This window comes from Callorhinchus milii, unplaced genomic scaffold (assembly GCF_018977255.1).
Source record: "Callorhinchus milii isolate IMCB2004 unplaced genomic scaffold, IMCB_Cmil_1.0 Scaffold24, whole genome shotgun sequence".
Classification (NCBI taxonomy): Eukaryota; Metazoa; Chordata; class Chondrichthyes; order Chimaeriformes; family Callorhinchidae; genus Callorhinchus; species Callorhinchus milii.
In genome coordinates this window covers 194,729-216,663 of record NW_024704765.1, presented here as the reverse complement: position 1 = coordinate 216,663, position 21,935 = coordinate 194,729, and the positions used below count along the sequence as shown (strand labels likewise).

Sequence of the window (21,935 nt, the reverse complement as noted above, 5' to 3'; positions counted from 1 at the left end):
TGGGAGTGGGGTTGATTGGAAGCTCTTTTCAAATAGCGGCACAGACACGATGGGCTGAATGGCCTCCTTCTGTGCTGTATAATTCTATGAAGTCTCTGTGCCTCTTTAGGAAAAGCATATCCTCGTACACAGACACGTCCAATATATGGAAAAGTAGAAATTTTACCTTAAACAATAGTCTAACCCAGGGGCACTGACATTCTCATTAACTCAGAATTTTACTGAAATGAAAGGGAGGATATAAAAGTAAATGAAACTAGTGTAGTTTCACCAAGAGACTCGAGAAGCTTGGGCATTTACTGGAGCTGAGAAGGTTAAGGGCAGACTTAAAGGGACTTGACGATCACAGAAGGTCATGATAACAACAACACCTTGCATTTATATAGCAACCTTCATGCGGAGTAGCGTCCCGAAGCGATTACTATGATGGGTAAATAGTAAATTTATTTCCACTGCCTGGCAATTCAGCAACAAAAAGGGTGCATTTAAGATAATCACAAAAGGTTTGAAAATATTTCCTTTTATAAAAAATGTTCAGTCCTAAAACTTTCCCTTAGAATTGCATGTAATTTTCTACCCAGTTCATTAAGATCTTCAAAAATTGTGGAATTTTTAGCTTATTATTCTTTTTAAAAGGATTTTATAAACCCACTGGGTGGATCAGCAGAGAACTTCCCCTTTCTACACTGAACATTCAACTAGAGCCACAAGAAGCAAACAAGAGATCAAATTAAAACATATTACTTTGTTAGTCACAGTGTTGATTGCCAGGGTTGGAGAGGCACTTCCAGAGATGATGGAGTCCATTCCTAAAGGTTCAGAATCCAGACTGTATGGTGTTGAGGCCTAGAATATGGAAGCAGAGAAGCAAAGAGACACATTAATGTCTGCTAATAATCAATACAGAGCAATAGACAACCATCTACTATGTTAAATTTTATTATAAGCTAAAGATCAATTTATGAAGCCATATAAGTAGATGTGATAAATCTATTAAAATTAAACTTTTTGCCTTTTGAAATTCTAGAATGAGAATTATTGCTTTCATTGACATTCAAATCTTGTGGCTGGGTTATATGAAGACATGAAATGGGCACTATATTAAATTTAAGGATTATTATTTTAGTAACACATTATTATTTGGTATTATTCTTCTTAGAACAGAGAAGGTTGAGTGGAGATTTATTAGAGGTATTCGATATTATGAGGGGTTTTGATAAGAGTAGATAAGGAGAAACTGTTTCCTTTGGCGGACAGGTTAGTAACCTGTTAGTAACAGAACCAGAGGGGAGATGAGGAGACTTTTTTTTACCCAGAGAGTTGTTACCATCTGGAACACATTGCCTGAAAGGGTGGTGGAAGCAGATTCAATAGTAGGTTTCAAAAGGGAATTGGATAAATTCACTTAAAAAGGATAAATTTGCAGGGATATGGGGTAAGAGCGGGGGAGTGGGACTAGCTCTTTCAAAGAGCTGGTACAAACACAATGGGCCAAATGGTCTCCTTCTGTGCTGTAAGATTCTATGATTCCATATAGAACATATCTAAGCAACAAATTTAACAATATATGTGAAAAGTTTTCAGGAATTTTAAAGACTAAAATAAGAGATAATTTAAAACCAGGAATAGAGGGGCATGGGTGAGGGGATTAGGATGTCCCTCCTAAAAGCCTTGTGCAGAATATAAGCACCAGTATGGACGCGTTGCACTGAATGGCCTATTTGCATGCTGTCATAATCAACGATAAAGACTTGCATTATGTAGCACCTTCACTTAGGAAAGGAGAGCGCTGGTGCACTTCACAAGGGGTCAGGCGCTGAGCAGGGAAGAAGACCACAGGTGCGGTCGAAGAGGTACGTTTTATTCATGATATTTAAAAAGTACAATGAGAGAGGGAGTGTGGCAGAGAGGTAGATGGAGGGACTTCTAGGAGCTAGGGTGTAATAATAATAATAATCCTTGCATTTGATACAGCGCTTTTCACGTCGGGAGGACGTCCCAAAGCGCTTCACAGAACACACTGTAAAGTGAATTGACTGTATATTTGTGGGCAAACGCAGCAGCCAATTGCGCACAGCAATGTCCCTCAAACAGTCATGGATTGAAATGACCAATTTATTATAGGTTTTTTTTGAGGGATTATTATTAGGCTCTGTGTGGAGTAAGGAAACTTGCCCAAGGTTTCGCCCTGCCTGGAACTGAACACAGGTGTCTCGCTTGCAAAGCGAGTGCTCTAACCATTGAGATACAGGACTCCACGTAGGCGAGAATGAGGATCTTGAAGTTGATTCATTGGGAACCTTGTGGAGCCTAGCTCACTAGGCTCACTTTGGTGTGAGCAAGGATGTAGAAGGCAGAGGTTCAGATCAGTTGGAGCTTATAAAAAGAAAAGATGAGCGAATATATATAATAATTGTCTATAATTACAGTCTATAAGTTTATAGATGGGTTCAACCTAAGCCGAGAAGCTTGTCCAGGGTCCCTCCTCCATGATGATGAGACGTGCTCCCGAGCACTGTTCTTTGACTATTTTTGTATATTGTCAGTGTGACATGATTGCACCAACTAATTATAACCTTCGAATACTAACATCCCTTGTTCAGCAACTTCAGAGAAACCTTCAGCACACACTGAGGAATCAGTTGCATTTACTCCCATTTGCACTGATATTACAAACGACTTTTATGTATATCTCCTGGACATTAAATTTCCACAAAATTTCCCCCTTTCTCCTGAAACAATGAAGAGGAAGGTCTGAAGATGGACAAACACAAGGAATAGCTGCTGATTCCTGGGACAGGAATCTGAAACCTGCTGCTTCTGTCCAGTCTCGGCTCTATGGACCTCCTGTTTTTTTTTGGCCAGCCGGGTTTTATGACACGTGAGGAAACCCATCACCGTGCTTAACAGTATCCAAAACAATCTGAGAATTCCATGCATCCCACCTACACATGGAAATTCCAGGGATAGATTGTTGGAATGGATTGCGCGTTTTTTCCCTGGAGGGACACATCCTGCTTACCTAATTCAGGAAAGTATTCGATGCAGGTTGGCAAGAGCCAATGCTTGGGGACTCCAGAATGTGTGTTGACGTACAGCTGGAGTCTAACCAGCTAAAACCGCATAGCTTGCCATTGATATCAGTGTCTGGCAAACTTTTCCGCTACTTGTCCAGCTAGGACCACCCTACCCGTTAATCAGCTCCTGCTTGCAGAGTTAACAGAAACTGATTGGGTTGACTACCTGCCCCAAGCTGACTGTGCAGTCATCAGCAGTGCCTTTGAATACTGCGGATCCACCTGGCTCAGGAACCGGAATACTGAGACTACCACAGAGGACTGGCTTGATTCTGACAATCACGGCAGTTCAGCTCCAAGAAGACCCCACTTACCTCCTCTCCTAGGAGGATAGGTACAAGTTGGTCGTTTGACAACCGACAAAAGTAGGTTTGAGCCCTCACCAGGTATGGTAGGTACCATGAAACGGGTGAGAGCATTGCCACCCTCTTCCTGTCTGCAGCTCGGGCACACGTACCTTCCCTTTGAGCAATGGTTCCACCAATTGGAGGGACAGAGTTTATGCAGCAGCTCTTTGGCTCTCTGAAGGCTAAACAAGGTGGATTCCAGGAGCTGGATGTATGAACGCGTGTCCACAAACTCGGACTCTAGGTAACGCCTTCCAGCAGCTGTCGCTCCAAATCTCAGAATTTCCTTATCAGCTTTCTGACGGAAATCTGCCTTCAGTGTGGTTGGTGGATCTTTACGGTAAAGCTTGTAATGTTCTAGCCGCCCTGATGTTCTCCGAGGTCCAAGTTCAATGCCGCATACCAGGCTTACTCAGCACCGGTTCCTCAATTCAGGTCCTAAGGCGAGGGAACTTGGCATATACACGTGCTGCTGTGAAGCCCCCTCTGCCTCCAGGGTGCTTAGTGACAGGTCAGGGTAGGCCAGAGCCATCCCTCCCTGTAGCCGCTTCCAGTGTTCGCCACAGATCCACCTCACTGCTTGATCCTGGACTTTGTAAATATGTCGAGGAAGCTTCTCCACTAAATCCCTCAGATCCATAAAGGAGGGCTGTTTGTACTTAGGTCTTGTATGCCACAAGCTTGACCTGGACTGGGACTTCGCTGTTGTTGAAGTGGGATGAGCATGACCAGAGGGCCCTTCAGCCCTTCTCAGCGCAGTTTTTCAGGACAGTGTCCATGCTGAAGTTGTCCGCCATGACCCAGAGGTACCAACAAAAATTAACAAATGGAACTGATGCTCCTTGTATGTTCTAATCAATTCCCTTGGGAGCACCTATCACCATGTCCCACCGTTTACTTGCTGCTTTTTCTGCAAAAGGCGTGGTGCTGGGAGTAGAGGAAAGGTGAATGCTTCACATTCACACTCAGCATCTTCAACAAAAGACTAGTTCGTAGAGTTGAAAGTTCACATTTAAAGCTTTATCCAGGATTATTATTTCGGAATTAATAGCTACTTTAAAATGCCTTTTAAAATTTTTTTTAATCACATTGTTAGCAGCCAAATTAATTTACAATTCATTTGGCTGTTGCTACTTGCTGGGGGGGTGGAGTGCTGGGGTGTCTGGAGCCTGGGAGGTGTCAGGATATGGTGGCAGAGTTTTGTATCATTTGGACTTTGTTTTTGGTGGAAACGGAGAAATAAGCAAATCACTAAGTAGGGAGGAAAGGTGGAGAAGCTCAAGTGTTAACCAAATGCACGATCAAAGAGATGCATTCTTCAGATTTCTTCAAAAGCAGTGAGAGAAGACGTAAATAAGGTGAAGGGATTTCGGGAGAGAATTCCAGGAGCATAATGGTTCAACGTCAGCCATCAATGCAGGATGGAAGGAGTAAGGAACAAGCTCAGTTGGGCTGGAGAAAATTGTGAAAGTTGTGAAGGGGCAGGAGCACAAGTGTTGAGGCAATGGGAGCTGGCGGAGTCTGGAAAGGATGGGGAGACTGGAGCTCCTGGCTTGAGAGAGAATCCAGATTCATAGAGATTTCTATGAATCGATGCTCAAGAGCTGGAGAGACCATTGAGGAACCGAGTGGAGAAATCTGCCTTGAGGTGACAAATGCATGAAACCCATTCAAAACATCAAGCCAGCATTTCTATCCTATCCCAATGTTTCCATTTCCATCCACAATTTTAGCATCTTTCACAGACCTACCCTTTCTCCGGACCGTGGCCTCTTCTTTGGCCGAGTGGGTAGTGTATCCTCCTTTGGGTTTGTGTCAATGGCCCAGTATGAACCCTGAAAAACAGTAATACAAATTAGGAAGGAACCAAAATATATAGCATAGAACAAGCCAAACATTGTGCCAATAAAGCTCTTGCATCCTATCTGTACTGCTATAAAAGAGATCATTGTTCTCACTGCAACACAACCTGGTACTGTGCAAACATTTTTCAATACATGTGATGTTCTACTAACAGCTGGAGTAAAAAAAAATGTTTTTGGACAATCTTCTCCCCTACTCAAAGAGGAAATCATGGTCGTGGATAAAACAACCATTTATTAGATGACTTTCTCCAGGCCTTTTTTGATGGGTCCACTGCTGGTAGGGAACCAGTCATCAAAAATAAACCTCTAATAGGATTTTGCACATGTGAAAAAGTCTGACAGCTTGTGGTATGTAAACTGAACACATTACAGCATTAATGAGGAAAGTGTCTTGGCAACCACCCCCCTCAGTAAAATTGGTCATTCATTTAATGGAATGAAATCTTTATTAAATGCTAAACTGCTCCCATCTTTTAGTCATAAACTAGTACAGATTCAGTTGCTCTCCACCCAAAATATGGTTCCCACTTCCAGCCATGAAAAGAATAGAAAATATTCCTTTTTGACAGTGAAGTTACTGAATAAACAGGAACTTCATAGCATTAGCACAACAGGTGTTGAAGCTACAACAACAACAACTAGATTCCATTTATAGAGCGCCTTTCACGTCGGGAGGACGTCCCAAAGCTAATAATTAAACACCTGAACCATCTTTAAACAGAACTAGTTTACGAAAGGGCTCCATCAGTAAGATAACAAACAAGATAAAGAATCGTCTGCCAGTCGGTTCTGAAGATCAGGCAGGTTCCTAGCACAGTGCTACTCTGCCCCAAATTGTGGAGTCCTACAACTCAGTGGTTAGAGCACTCGCCTTGCAAGTGTTCAATTCCAGACAGGACGAAACCTTGGGCAAGTTTCCTTACTCCACACACCTAACAATAATCCCTCAACACAAAACAATAATTGGTCATTTTCAATCCACGACTGTTTGTGGGACGCTGCTGCGTGCAATTGGCTGCTGCGTTTCGCCCTCAAACATTACAGTCAATTCACTTTACAGCATATTCTGTAAAACGCTTTGAGACGTCGAGAAGACATGAAAAGCGCTATATCAAATGCAAGGATTATTATTATTATTAAATTAATGACTGTAGCACTGAATTATTACTTTGCTTCTAAGCACATTTTTAAAAAAAATCACAGCATCTCCTATTTCTCGGATCTGAGAACTCTGCCTTCAATGTAAGAACCTCTCTTGGAACAAGAAGATAGAAAGAAATAGGAAAGAACTTGCACTCTGATAGTGTTTTTCGTCAAAGTGTTTTAATCAGCTTGTGGTAATTAATGTTGTTAGTGACTTTTGATAGGCAAATGCCCACGCAATGTCACACCACTTTACGGTATATCCTTGGAAGTGCTTTGAGATGTTAATGACAACAAGTTGCATTTATAAAACATCCTTCATGAGGGGTTAATGATGTGATAAGGCGCGATATCAAATTCAAAGATTATTAAATGGTGCAGTCACTTGGTGCAAGGTTCTCTCACACCGCAGAATGGCTGATCTTCATTGATCGATCAAAAAGCTTCCTCTTTCCCCAGTGGCAAACTCCTCAACATGCTTCAATCTCCACCTTGACCCACCGCTGCGACCTCCCGACCCGGTCATTCCCTTTGCCCAGCAAACACCGGCTTGCTTCATGTCCCCACCACCCCATCTGCCCCACCATCACAATATTGCCCCCGCTCTCTGGAGGTCCATCCCAGAGTCCCTCTGACTCGCTCCTCCTCTCCCCTTTTTCAAGGCACATCAAGACCTAACTCTTTGACCGCATTTTCAGTTCCTAGTGCATAGCAAGGTACCTGTATTACAATAGAAATTATATTTAATGCAATCCACTGTAAAACATTTTGGTGCAATAAGGAGCTGTATCAAATATTAACCTTTATCGCCTCCTGAATTATTCTCAATGTCGGGAGGGGACCTAGCAACTCAGCTCCTGCTCTTCTCTCCAGAAGTCTCAGGAATGCTCCAAAAGGAATTGCGCACAAAACAAATTTAAACTACAGCAAGGAAAGAAACAACACACAGCAAAAGGGTGTGGGCTCCAGCAAGACATGCCAGACCTGTTAAGAGGACAACTCAAGAGGTGTGCCTGTCAACACTGGTAGCATGAAGCTAGATCAAACGCCCATGTAAAGAGCACCAGCCTCCCTCCCAATACCAGCATCACCTTACAGTGGGCCAACAGAATTGAGCATCTTTCTCATTCTTTCCAAGTGTTGAGCAATCAGAAAGGATTAAAACCTTTGATTTCAAAATCCTAAATTTGGCTCAAAGGCAAGTCACAACACATCAACAATTTTGCCCAAAGTCATGACAGTGAATGAAAGCCATGCACTAAAAGGCTCTGAAAATAAACTCTCCAGTTAATACTTGAAACAACCTCTAATCCAATTGATTTATATCTAAACGAAGTATGTTTCCATGGCTTAGTTTAAGAGGTCTTCATTTTCACAAAAAGCTTCTTTCACATTGACCTCAGCCATTTAAAACTAATACGTCTTTTACCATTTCATTTGCCCCCTGAGGTAGCTCACATTGTAAAATCTGCTTCCGGACTCCAAGTCTCTACAATCCCGGGGTTGTCACATACAGACGATCAGATTCCTTGGCCAAAAATCAATTAAAACAAGCGATCAAGCAATGTTCTGCTCAATATTACTGTATAAGTATTGTGATGCTGTCAGACCTTCGCACATGCACAAACCACCATGAGAATTTTATTTCTCAATCTCCGCTTGCTAAATAACAAAAGTGGAGTTATGAAAAATGTTGGGAGCAAAGCCATTTGTCAGGCACATCTCCTAGTCTCTGAATACCATTATTGGGTTTACACAGATTTACATACATTGATTTTACACAGATTGTACAGCACGGATAGCAGAGTTATCTAACGGCAGGTCACACGGGACACCATCTCACTACTTCCAAGCCAGTATTGAGACATTTATACATGCGCAGACAATGAGTTACCAAAGTTACCTCCGGATACCTGCAGGATGTGTAAATGGAGGCTCAAAATGTGGCAATGCAATACTAATTTACATTTATACAGCGCCTCCTGATCCCTGCTGATGGGTGCTGCAGTGTCATCAGTACTCAGTATCTGTGCCTCAATGTGCTGCTAAAGAATGGTGTGAGAGCAATAGTTACTGCTGCACCACACACAGGAGATACAGTGCCTCCCCCAAACATGTTAGGTATCAGTAAACAAGGCAGCAAAGTTGTCTCTGGAGCCATGCGGACTGTCAAGAGACAGTTCCTGTGTGCCATCAGAGCCAGCAAAACCCTAGGGCAAGCCAATGTTGGAAGTGGTCCCATTTTTCAGCAGGTTCTGTCCGTTCAACCATTGTGGGTCATCAAAGCACTTGCCAGACTGAACATAGTAGTAATCAACTTCACGGCCATGAATTGTGACTGCAAGTTTGCACATGTATAGATGTCTTGAATGTTCCAGCTGCTGTGAATCCACCCCACAGTATAACGCGGGTGGTTTCTGCAGAACCCAGGACTTGTGCCAGCTTTGTACAAATATTTCCACAAACCAGCTCTGCAATATAAATGTACCAATCGGGTATGTTGAAATTGATTCAAATTTTTAGAGTGAATTTAGATTGAAATGAGTATATAATGAACGGGGAAAAACGTTGGGTTTCCCTGACCGAGGAGGGAAGGCGGCACTGAACATCCAAACTATAGGTACAGCAACGTTCAAACCAGGCATAACACAAAGAAAAATTGCTGCAATTTTTCACAAGATGGTCTCCCACCAGCATATTATTGTACTGGTGGTGGGGGGGGGGAACCTAAGAAATGCAGCATCCTGGAACATTGCTAATTCTTAATTAACAGTTTCTGATAATTAATGTCCATTGAATAACAAACACCTTAAAGATTTAATAGACGATGGGGTTAAAACGTCCTTTGTGACAAGTTTGAGACTGAATTGAATTTGGACAATGAAGGCCTCAGGATCATTTAGAAAGGCAGATTTATAGAAACTGAAGCCCTGCAATCATTATAATAATCCTTGCATGTAATATAGCGCCTTATCATGCATTCGAGACATCTCAAAGCGCTTCACAGAATATACTGTAAAGTATACTGTAAATGACTGTACATTTTGTGGGCACTGTAACCACTGCCCTTAAGTCGGGAAGGCAGGGAGTCAACCCCAAACCTGTTGGTAAGGGCATGTTTGAACCACATCTTCTGTCCTATCAATGCAGTACTGATACACAAGTGCACACGCAGCCTGAGGAACCAGTTGGAAACATACCTTGCCCGGGTCATCCTTTGACCGAGGCACTTTCAGGAAACATTTGTTTAACGATAAATTGTGTCGAATGGAATTCTGTAAGAAAGCACAAAAAGACCAAAGTTACCAGGGATCATTACAAGCAAATGCAAATAATCTATTTAGTATTCTGAGTCATTCTTTAGTATGACTAGTTGGCTGGCATTTGGGCACATCATCACTACCATCTTGCACAGCACCTTTCTTTCATGCATTGTGGAGGCCAAAAATAACCCCAAAGTCACGACCCCTTTCATGCATCCTCAATCCTTACATCCAATGCAAAGTGCGATGAGGTCCTGGATGTCCCTGCCTTCTACATCCCCACTCCTTCTGCCACAGCTCCTACCACTGCCCTCATCCCACATCTCTCCTTCCTGCCTCTCAGTCATCATCACCAAAATGAAGCCCACCAACTGCTCCCTCGCCTCCTATCCCCACCCAGCTGCTGGTAACTCAACTCTCCCTCCTCTGCCCTCTGGTAGCAGACTCAGTCAACCAGTTTCTCTGCTCAGGCTCCGTCTCACTCCCTCTCAAACCTGCTGTCATCACTCCCCTCCTCACAAAAACTACAAAAACTAATTTCTCTAACCTGACAAACTACCAGCCCATTTCTTTGCCACACTTCTGGAATGTGTTGTTTCAAATCAACTTCTCTCACACCTCCACTCCCTTCTCAAGCCCCTCCAGTCTGGGATCCCCCCTGCCACCAGGACAAACAAAGCGCCGTCAAAGTCACAAACAACGTCCTCTCTCTGTGACCAGGGCTCCCTCTGCCTCCTTGTCTTGGAATTCTCAGCTACATTTAACAGTCAATCACGCCATCCTCCTCCCTCATCTTCCTCAGTGAGACCACACTCGCCTGGTTCAACCATTAACCAACAGCCATCACTTCATCTCTGTAAACGTTTTTTCCTCCCGTCCCCATTCAGTCACCTGAGGTGTACCACAAGGCTCCATCCTTGGTGCTCTTCTTTTCATTATTGCTCCCTCTTGGGATATCATCCACAGACATGGGATAAAGACCCATGTAAATCCCAATGGTAAAATATGTGGTTTTAGCTGGTTAGATACCAGAAGTCTGGGTTCCCAAGCCAGCCTAATAAGTCTCTGGAATTATAATAATATATTCTACAAACAACAATGAAGTGAATTACCAATTGTACAAAGAAAAGCTCCCTTGACATTTCCCATGGTCTCCTGAGATCTTTATATAAATCAGTAAATAAATTAGTATAAACTTGGCATGAATGAAGCGTTCTGTCATGGCGAAGACTCATTTTGATGCAAAACCAGTTTTAAGATAACAACAATGTATTTTTATCCATTATTCTTCCCCACACAACGTGACCACAAAAGTTCAAGGCTTGCTACTGGGAAAACCCACTGAATCTTTGTACAATATGGGTAGTTAAAGTACCTGCCTTTCGTTACGTTACTTTCTATCAGCTAAATATTTCTTTCATGACTCAACCAACAAAGAGGCCAGACCTTTAGAATGAGAGAATGTTCAAGCATAGAAACAGGCGACTCGACTCATCCAGTCTGTGCAGGTTGAATTCTTCACAGGAACCACTCAGTTTAGTCCCTCCTCCTCGCTCCCCACACTTTTAACAGTTCTCTTTTTAAGCACCTATGTCTACCAGATGAAAAGAATCTATAAATCTACTTCAATGCAGGTTTATAACAGAGAACTCCACATTCCAACCACCAAAACATGTAAAGATGTTTTCTAACCTCCCGTTGATTCCTTTTGTCATTATCTTTCAGATTTCTCATTACTGACTCACTGACCAGTGTAAATAGTCCATTATTGTTTGCCTAAGCACAGCTTTTTAGAAGATCAAAGACCTGTTCTGTCCTTTGAAAGAGATCCGTTCAGCCCCATTTATCTGCCCCCTTGCTCAAGTCCAAATCCCTGACTGTCCAGTACCTTGGGACATCCTCCCGACGTGAAAGGTGCTATACATACGTAATTTTGTATTGTATTTTTTATTGATATGGATCCTGGGCCTCGACAACCACACCTTAGAGAACTCCACATCTTAACAACTCTGTATGTGTGGGTGTGTGCACAAAGAAAATGTCTTCCTAATCTCTCCCTTGCTAACTATCTGACACTCAGTAGAAATAATTTCTCCCTATCTTACCAAAACCCCTCATCCTTTTAAAGACCTCCCATCAGTTCTCACCTCAACCTTCTCTGTTCCACCAAAAAAAGTTCCTCTTGAGTCTCTGCTCAAGTCAAATTTAAAATAAGGGGCTTTACTGACATCTTCTGGCCTAGTGGTGAGAGCGCTGCCAAGTGAGCCAAGCTGACACAACCCATTCAATGGTCGACAGAGCACAAATCGTCTTCACTGTTTCAGCTATGGTTTGATGGGACCTTTGCTCCAGGTCACTGTAGCTTTCACTGTTTCCATAAACCCAACAGACAGCCCTACTTAAAGGGGAAACACCAACAGAGCCTTTGCAACAAGTTGCTTTCATGCCCTTGAGCACACTTGCTTTGATCAGTTTGTTAAAGGAACCCATCAGATGGGAACAGTAACATTATGGAATATAGTACATAAGTAGTTTGGGACATATGTGCATGCGCCCACCAGGAAGGTGAAAGGCAAACTAGTTGGACCTTGGTCTTTTTTCGTCTAGCATTTCTGATATTCTTATCTCAGCTTCAGAGCAAATTCAGCAAGCGGAAAAATCACTCCCTTTATTAGGACAAAAAAATTAAAGGGATGGGGAAAGCAAGGTGTGAGGAGGACAGAAATTAGTTGCCTTGAGGTCCAGGAAGGAATACCCCACCAATCTTAGGATCTCTCCCTGAGCCTAATCAAATTGTTGCTTTTTTATTTCAATATCGTGAGTGAATTTGATTTTGATCCCAGCCGTTAAGACTGATTTAAAGTTCAAACTATCTGGTGAAGGAAACACAAAATGCTCATTCTCAAGAGCCAATTCCAAACGTTCCTGATTACCTCTGTAATAGTTATCACATCATTGGCCCATTTTCTGACTTGTTACTTTTTATCAAGCTACCGGCCCATCTCCAACCTCCCCTTTCTCTCCAAGGTCTTGGAAAGAGTTGTCGCCTCCCAACTGCGCTCTTTCCTTTCCACCCATTCTCTTTTTGAACCCCTTTGGTCAGGTTTCCGTGCTGCCCATAGCACAGAAACTGCCCTGGTCAAGGTCACCAATGATATCCTGACCATCTGTGACCAGGGCTCCCTCTGTCTCCTCGTCCTCCTCGACCTATCGGCAGCATTCGATACGGTCGACCACGCTATCCTACTCCACCGCTTGTCCTCCCACCTCAACCTACAAGGCACTGTCCTTGAATGGTTTAGGTCGTACCTTTCTCACCGTCTTCACTTTGTCTCAACGAATGGCTTCTCCTCCACCCCCCGTACTGTCTCATGTGGTGTCCCTCAGGGCTCTGTCCTCGGTCCCCTCCTCTTCACCCTCTATATGCTCCCCCTCGGTGACATCATCCGCAGACATGGAGTTAACTTCCACATGTATGCGGATGACACCCAACTCTACCTTTCCTCCTCTACTCTCAACTCCACGACCACCGATGTCCTGACAGCCTGCCTGTCCGACATCAAGTCCTGGACGAGAGACAACTTTCTTCAGCTCAACGTGCGAAAAACCGAGGCCCTCCTGATTGGCTCACGTCAGCGCCTCCGCACCTCAGGCGCTGACACCATCAGCATCCAAGGCTGCACTCTCCACCCCTCAAAGCCAGTCAGGAACCTCGGCGTTTTGTTCGACCCTGAGCTGTCCTTTCTCCCTCACATCCGCACTACAACTGGCACCGCCTTCCATCACCTTCGGAACATCGCCAGACTACGGCACTACCTCACCCCTCACGCTGCTGAAACCCTGGTCCACGCCTTTGTCACCTCAAGGCTGGACTATGGGAACTCTCTCCTCGCCGGCCTTCCCGCCACCTCCCTCCACACTGCAGGTCATTCAGAACTCTGCAGCTTGTGTACTGTCCCGCACCAGGCTTCGGGACCACATCACTCCCACCCTCACTCGCCTCCACTGGCTCCCCATCCCCCAGAGGATTGATTTCAAGATCCTCATCCTCACCTACAAGGCCATTCACGGCCTTGCTCCCTCCTACCTCTCCAATCTACTATCCCCCTACCAACCTGCCCGTACCCTCCGTTCCTCTGGCTCCGGTCTGCTCCACGTCCCCCGCCCCAACCGCCCTACCATCGGTGGTCGGGCCTTCAGCCTCTCAGCCCCCAGGCTCTGGAACTCCATCCCCCAGTGCCTTCGCCGCTTCCTCCCTTTCCTCCTTCAAGGCCGGTCTCAAAACCTTTCTCTTTGACCGTGCCTTCAGCTCCCCTCTCGACTCTCTTCCCCCTCCTCGCTCCCTCCCTTCCCTCCCCTCACCCTGACCATTTCCCCCCTGCTCGGGTCATGACCCAACTGTGCAGCGCCTTGGGACGTCCTCCTGACGTGAAAGGCGCTTTATAAATGGAATCTTGTTGTTGTTGTTGTTTTTAACAATAAAGTTATTCTTTATCGAATATCAAATTAAATGAATAAGAAATGATTTTAATGAACTTCTGGGGGTTTCTGCACAATAAAAGCAAATTGACAAGTGCCTTGTGTGTAGCATCTTTGCTTTTCTCAACTGAACAGATACAGACAGCTACTGTAAAATCCAGGGCAGAAGTTGGAACTTCATGATTTATTTTAGTGACCTGCAAATATGGGGGTGGGATCTGTTTCCACTCAGACGTAAAACAACAACAACTTGTATTTTTATTATTATAGTATTCTTTACTCTGGACGGCGTCTCAGAAAACTTAAGAGTGTCGGAGCCTGTAAAAGTCACGAATGCCACCAATACAATAACAACTTCAACAACAATAACTTGGTTTATATGGCACCCTTCACACGCCGGGTAGCACTACACCAAATCTTACAGCAATTGATGTATGGTAGTGGTCCTTTTATTTACACTAATATAGAAGAGAAAAATGCAGCATATGGTGCTGTAATCAAAACTGGTGATAATTATGACAGATCAAAATGTGATTGAAAGCAGTGAATAGTGATGCCCAAGCACCCCCACTTCAACACAGCCCTTTGAGTAGGGGCTGAGGCTCAACAGTTCAGACCGTCACCATCCTGGTTTTTACCAGTCAGTGGCCTCGGAAGCCCAGACTTTTGGTGCCACTTTACAATAACAAAAATCTTGACTATTAGAATTTTTTGAGACACCTTCAAGTGGTGCTGAAGTGCAGGGGTGGGGGTGCTGTATGGCATCCCTAGGCTTCTAAGCATATTTTTAGTAATTTATCACATTGCATGTCACATTTTCCGCTCCTTCCGAGTGCACCACCAGGTCAGACATGAATGAACTGCAAATTCAATCACTACTACTCTCTAATAAAGTCAAACTGCAAGACTTTCCAGTGGACGAGAGAATCCCTGGCTGGCTAGCTTTGCTCCTGGTGACTCACCTTCCAACCGCTGCCAGCTTCTCTGTAGTATGGGAAGTTATCACAAATCCACTGGTATATCTCACTGAGTGTCATTTTCTTCTTCGGGGAGCTGTTGATAGCGAAGGTAATGAGACTAGCATAACTGTACGGTGGTTTGCCATCTTTGTTCTGTGTGTCCTGATCCAGTGTGGTGTTAGGGTCCAGAAGAGAGTTTTTCTTAGCCACCCCACCACCAGCGGCCACACTCTGGGCAGCGTCCGCTTTCTGGATGGCCGCTCTCATAGTTAGCTGCGGCAGCCAGTCCATGGACGTCAGGCTGCTCTCCAGCTCTGACGTCATCCTGTCCGAATCAGTCCTCCACAACAGCTAGTAATCTGTAATCCAAAACCACTGGGCGACAACCAGAGTCGCAGTGTTTAGTACAGGGATTCCACGCCAGACAATCCAAGGTGCACTCACAAGGCAGATGAAATCCAATCTTATTATAAAAAAGAGAAAGATGGTTATTGTTGGTCAGTAAATTTTGCAAACTACAGGAAATGGATTGATAAATAACTCACTTCACACATGAAAGCCATGCGTTTTGTTGCAATGAAGCCCGCCACAACTTTGAATCATTTCGCACAATATAATCAATTCACTTTACAGTATATTCTGTGAAGCATTTTGAGACGTCTCGAAGACGTAATAAGGCGCTATAACAAATGCATGGATTATTATTATTTAATTATTCTCCATTAGGCTAAAGAGCTGGATGCTCCAGGTGAGCTTTTAGGTGTGAGTTTGGCACGCTCAGGAGCCCTTTTGCTTCTCGGTCAGTGCAATGCTGGGGGAACCCTCTTTCAAACCCTCTTGTCTATTCAAACAGACTTTACACAGCACTTACAATGGAGAAAAGAGACAGGAGAGTTTCCCCCCGGTATCCTGGCCAATAATGCTTTAAATCCACTCCCTGGCACCTCCCCAATCCACCACCCAGCGCCTCTGCTCGACTGCTTGTCCCTTGCAGATTCTGCTCCACCATTGGAGGTCGCGCTTTCAGCCACTACGCCCCAAAACTCTGGAACACTTTCCCTCAATCCCTCTGCCTTGCCTGCTCGCTCCCCTTTTTCAAATCCCGCCTGAAAACCTTCCTTTTCGACCATGATTATGGTCACTCCCCACCCTCCTCTGACTCGGAGTTAGGCTCCACCACTGCTCAGCGCTCTGAAATACTATCTTGTGTGAAGGGCGCTATTGCTAGTGCAGGTGGTAGTTATTGTTGTAGATAAATTGGTTAATCATCTTATGACTATTTGTGGAGCCTTGCTGTGCACAAATGACTGCTGTGTTTAATAATAATAATCCTTATATTTGATATAGTGCCTTATTGTGGAGTCCTGTAGCTCAGTGGTTAGAGCACTCGCTTTATAAGCGAGAGACCTGAGTTCAATTCCAGGCAGAGGGCGAAACCTCAGGCAAGTTTCCTTACTCCACACAGAGCCTAATAATAATCCCTCCAAAACCAAAACAATAATAAATTGGTCATTTTCAATCTACGACTGTTTGTGGGACATTGCTGTGTGCAATTGGCTGCCGCGTTCGCCCACAAATATACAGTCAATTCACTTTACAGTGTGTTCTGTGAAGCACTTTGGGACGTCCTCCCGATGTGAAAAGCGCTATATCAAATGCAAGGATTATTATTATTATTATCAAGTCTTCGAGATGTCTGAAAGCTTCACAGAATATACTGTATAGTGAATTGACTGTATATTTGTGGGCGAATCGCTGCAACCAATTCACAGAATTATACAACAACAAGATTACATTTGTATGGTGCATTTCATGTCGGGAGGACATCCCAAGGCGTTGGACAGTGTACACCATTTCAGACCCAAGCTGGGGTCGGGGGGGGTGGCCGATGGCATGGTCGAAGAGAGGGTCTTGAAACGGGACTTGAAGGAGGCTGAGGGAGCGAGGTGGAGTGATTGGGGGATGGAATTCCAGAGGTTGGGGACAGAGTGGCTGAAGGCTCTCCCGCCAATGGTGGGGCGGGTGGGTCGGGGGACGTGGAGCAGTCAGAGCTGGCTGAGGGGGGAGAACGGGCGGGTTGGTAGGGGGTTAGGAGATCGCAGAGGTAGGGTGGGGCGAGGCCGTGGAGGACTTTGTAGATGAGGACCAGGATCTTGAACTGGATCCTCTGAACAACAACAACAACAACAACAAGATTCCATTTATAGAGCGCCTTTCACGTCAGGAGGACGTCCCAAGGCGCTGCACAGTTGGGTCATGACCCGAGCAGGAGGGAAATGGTCAGGGTGAGGGGAGGGAAGGGAGGGAGAGAGGAGGGGGGAAATGGTCAGGGTGAGGGGAGGGAAGGGAGGGAGCGAGGAGGAGGAAGAGAGTCGAGAGGGGAGCTGAAGGCACGGTCAAAGAGAAAGGTTTTGAGACCGGCCTTGAAGGAGGAAAGGGAGGAAGCAAGGCGAAGGCACTGGGGGATGGAGTTCCAGAGCCTCGGGGCTGAGAGGCTGAAGGCCCGACCACCGATAGTAGGGCGGTTGGGGCGGGGGACATGGAGCAGACCGGAGCCAGAGGAACGGAGGGTACGGGCAGGTAGGTAGGGGGATAGTAGGTTGGAGAGGTAGGAGGGAGCAAGGCCGTGAATGGCCTTGTAGGTGAGGATGAGGATCTTGAAATCAATCCTCTGGGGGATGGGGAGCCAGTGGAGGCGAGCGAGGGTGGGAGTGATGTGGTCCCGAAGCCTGGTGCGGGACAGTACACGAGCTGCAGAGTTCTGAATGACCTGCAGCTTGTGGAGGGAGGTGCCGGGAAGGCCGGCGAGGAGAGAGTTCCCATAGTCCAGCCTTGAGGTGACAAAGGCGTGAACCAGGGTTTCAGCAGCGTGAGGGGTGAGGTAGTGCCGTAATCTGGCGATATTCCGGAGGTGATGGAAGGCGGTGCCAGTTGTGGTGCGGATGTGAGGGAGAAAGGACAGCTCAGGGTCGAACAAAACGCCGAGGTTCCTGACTGGCTTTGAGAGGTGGAGAGTGCAGCCTTGGATGCTGATGGTGTCAGCGCCTGAGGTGCGGAGGCGCTGACGTGAGCCAATCAGGAGGGCCTCGGTTTTTCGCACGTTGAGCTGAAGAAAGTTGTCTCTCGTCCAGGACTCGATGTCGGACAGGCAGCTGTCAGGACATCGGTGGTCGTGGAGTTGAGAGTAGAGGAGGAAAGGTAGAGTTGGGTGTCATCCGCATACATGTGGAAGTTAACCCCATGTTTGCGGATGATGTCACCGAGGGGGAGCATATAGAGGGTGAAGAGGAGGGGACCGAGGACAGAGCCCTGAGGGACACCACATGAGACAGTACGGGGGGTGGAGGAGAAGCCATTCGTTGAGACGAAGTGAAGACGGTGGGAAAGGTAAGAGCTAAACCATTCAAGGACAGTGCCTTGAAGGTTGAGGTGGGAGGACAAGCGGTGGAGTAGGATAGCGTGGTCGACCGTATCGAATGCTGCCGATAGGTCGAGGAGGACGAGGAGACAGAGGGAGCCCTGGTCACAGATGGTCAGGATATCATTGGTGACCTTGACCAGGGCAGTTTCTGTGCTATGAGCAGCACGGAAACCTGACTGAAGGGGTTCAAAAAGAGAATGGGTGGAGAGGAAAGAGCGCAGTTGGGAGGCGACAACTCTTTCCAAGACCTTGGAGAGAAAGGGGAGGTTGGAGATGGGCCGGTAGCTTGATAGCTGCGACGCATCAAGGGAGGGTTTTTTCAGGGTGGGCGTGATGATGGCAGTTTTTAATGGAATGGGGACAGAGCCAGAAGGATAGGGTGCCAATGGAGTCGGGCGAGAATGAGGGAGATGGGGTCATGGAGCTTGGCACAGAAGAAGGCCATTTGGCCCATCGTGTCTGTGCCGGCTCTTTGAAAAGAGCTGTCCAATTCAATCCCATTCCCCCTCTCTGCAAACTTGTCTTCCCCAAATAATGATCTACTTCTCTTGATAAAATCATAGAATCAATTGTGCAGAATAGATTGCCTAGAATCACAACAGTGAACGAGATACAAGATGTGGACATGATCAGGAGTGCTGGGAACCAAGGTATGAACAACTCTCCGTTTTATGACTTGGCAGTAGTTGGCTGTGTGCATCACTGATAACACAATTACTGTGTTATCCACTGTTTCCAGACATTTGAATATGAAAAGACATGAAAGATATAAGCTTTTTTCATTCTTTCTATTATACAATGATTCAACTTGTGCGTTTTTGAAAAATGTTAAAAGATTGGTTGCAGTTCTGTTCTATTGATGACTAAAAGACATGCAGCCACCCAACTCTGACCAAAACTGCCATTATTTTTCACTCCTCCAGATAAGTTCTGGATTTTGCCCAGACAACACCAACTAAGTGCTCAGTCATATTCTGTGTGATGCCCAAGTCTTTGAACTCCCGTCAAAACACAGCAAGTTTCAACTAAGAGGTGTTTATTATTTGAAAACTTTATCTGAGATGTGGTTGAAAGTGTAGCTGGAATCTTGCTGCACAGTATCATAGGAAATTGCATTTTCACAGTATTATCACATCACAATGTCTTGAAGCACTTTGCAGGTAAGTACCATGAAGTGTAGTGACTATTTATGTAGGGAAATGAGGCAGCCATTTTGCACAAGGTGAAGGAGAGATGAATGACCAATTATTCTGGAAGATTATAGACCAGAACATCAGTACAATATCCTTAACGCAAAGTACTGTAGATGCTAAAAATCTAGAAGTACAATATCCTTTGTTAACTGCAATTATAGTACCTATGAAGTCTTTTGAGATATTTCAATGGCATATAGCGTTCCAAACCTAGATTCTTTCTTACCAAAATATCACCTACAAAATACATAGTAACTACAAATATACTGAAAATTTTGTGAAGATTTTAAATAAAATGGTTTGACAACATAATAAGGCACTATACCAAATGCCAGAATTATATTATTTGGCTTCTAATCTATTTACTTGGTCAGGTATAACTAGATTTTGAGATGGAACTGTAAATTTAAAGTGTTATCTCTTGAGGGTTTACATTTTTCATTAAGCCAGACAAAAAGCTCTAAAGATGAGCAATACCCTGACAAACTGTATGAGTCACGGTGGAAAATTCCAAACCGATACAAACAGAATCATTTTGTACCACACAGAACAAGATACAAGATTTGGACCCAATCAGCAGTGCTCAAAAAGGAGGTTTATAGAACTCTCTGCTTCACGAGCTGGGATTAGTCAGACATGCACACTGCTGGAATCCACTTGAAATGAGCTAAAATTAATCTGACGTTTGTGGTAAACTGTCCCACCCACCAAAACATTTCATTTGTTGCCAACGGAGCCATTGGAGAACTCAAACCCTGTTTGTATTAAAACATAACTGATGCCCCCACCTGCAGAGTGATTTATGCATGCACACAACAACAAATTATATTTGTATAGCACCTTTCACGTCGGGAGGACGTCCCAAGGCGCTGGACAGTCAGGGATTTGGACACAAGTGGGGGTTGGGATCGGGGGAGGGAGGGTGCCCGAAGGCACGATCGAAAAGGAGCGTCTTGAGACGTGCCTTGAAGGAGGCAATGGAGGTATAGCTAGTGGCCTAAATTTTCTCCTAGTCTTAGACTGGTCTTAAAATTATAAATTGCACAAAATGTTATAAAATTCTTAAATTCAGTGTTAATTTGGATGCTTCTCTTCCACACTTTAAAGCAACCAGATTCCAAATTAGCAAATGTAAGAATTTTGAAAAATTCTGTACAATCTTAAAATTCAAGACCATGGTCTAGAGAATAAGGCAAGATGGTCAGATTCATTTGTGAATTCCATCTAACACAGCATCTATCTACCAGACCATGTGGGAAACTCAGGACCAACATTTGTGAAAAAAGTCTCAAGTTCATGTCTAATGCTTAAAATTTGAAACAGTAATAACCAGTGAAAGATTATCCCCTCAATCATCTAGTCTCCCACAGTGCAAGTCCAACTGACTTAAAGTTCGATATCAGCATAAACCTCAAGAACCCAAGACAGGCTGCAGGGAGCACGTAGATACGTGGCTCACACCAACTGCCCATTTCATTCTAAAAGCCTGAACATCATTGTCCCTCAGGTCAGACAGGGCAAACACAAATTCATCCACAGCAAATGTAAGACAATATACTTTTGAAGAAATAATTTGCAGCATTTCCCTGGAATAGATTGAGAGAGATTGGAGTCCTGTAGCTCAGTGGTTAGAGCACTCGCCTTGCAAGCGAGACACTTGAATTCAATTCCAGGCAGGGCGAAACCTTGGGCAAGTTTCCTTACTCCACACACCTAATAATAATCCCTCCAAAAAACAAAAAATAATAAATTGGTCATTTTCAATCCATGACTGTTTGTGGGACACTGCTGTGTGCAATTGGCTGCCGCGTTCACCCACAAATATACAGTCAATTCACTTTAAAGTCTATTCTGTGAAGCACTTTGAGACGTCAAGCAGACGTGAAAAGCGCTACATCAAATGCAAGGATTATCATTATTATTATTAATATTGTGATAGAAGTGTTGTTTGAACCTAAAGGGAAGGACAAGGTGAACGGGGAAATTGGTGAAAAGGAGGTACAGTCTCATAATTGTTAGCAAAATATTCAGAGAAGTCAGAAGGAACTTTTCACTTAGTGGAGTATTTTTAGGGTGTGGAATCTATCTCATCTGTTGAGGCCAGATCCACAGAATCATTCATTAGAGAACTCGAAAGAACCTGAGTAGTAAAAACATTAAGAGATATAGTGAAAGAGCTGGAACGTGG

General features: G+C 44.7%; 1 protein-coding gene across 3 annotated transcripts in view; it reads right to left on the bottom strand.

Annotated features, from left to right (window-relative positions):
* The window catches only part of foxj3 (forkhead box J3), a 73,347-nt gene that overhangs the window by 22,763 nt on the left and 28,649 nt on the right, over positions 1 to 21,935 (bottom strand). For all 3 annotated transcript variants that reach the window (XM_042343510.1, XM_042343511.1, XM_007910717.2), the window contains exons 2-5: positions 15,137 to 15,596; positions 9,633 to 9,707; positions 5,176 to 5,259; positions 745 to 846 (exon numbers count right to left, since the gene is read on the bottom strand). In XM_042343510.1, the coding sequence (XP_042199444.1) occupies positions 745 to 846; positions 5,176 to 5,259; positions 9,633 to 9,707; positions 15,137 to 15,457 (582 nt within the window). In that variant the 5' untranslated portion in view covers positions 15,458 to 15,596. The remainder of the gene's footprint in view (positions 1 to 744; positions 847 to 5,175; positions 5,260 to 9,632; positions 9,708 to 15,136; positions 15,597 to 21,935) is intronic.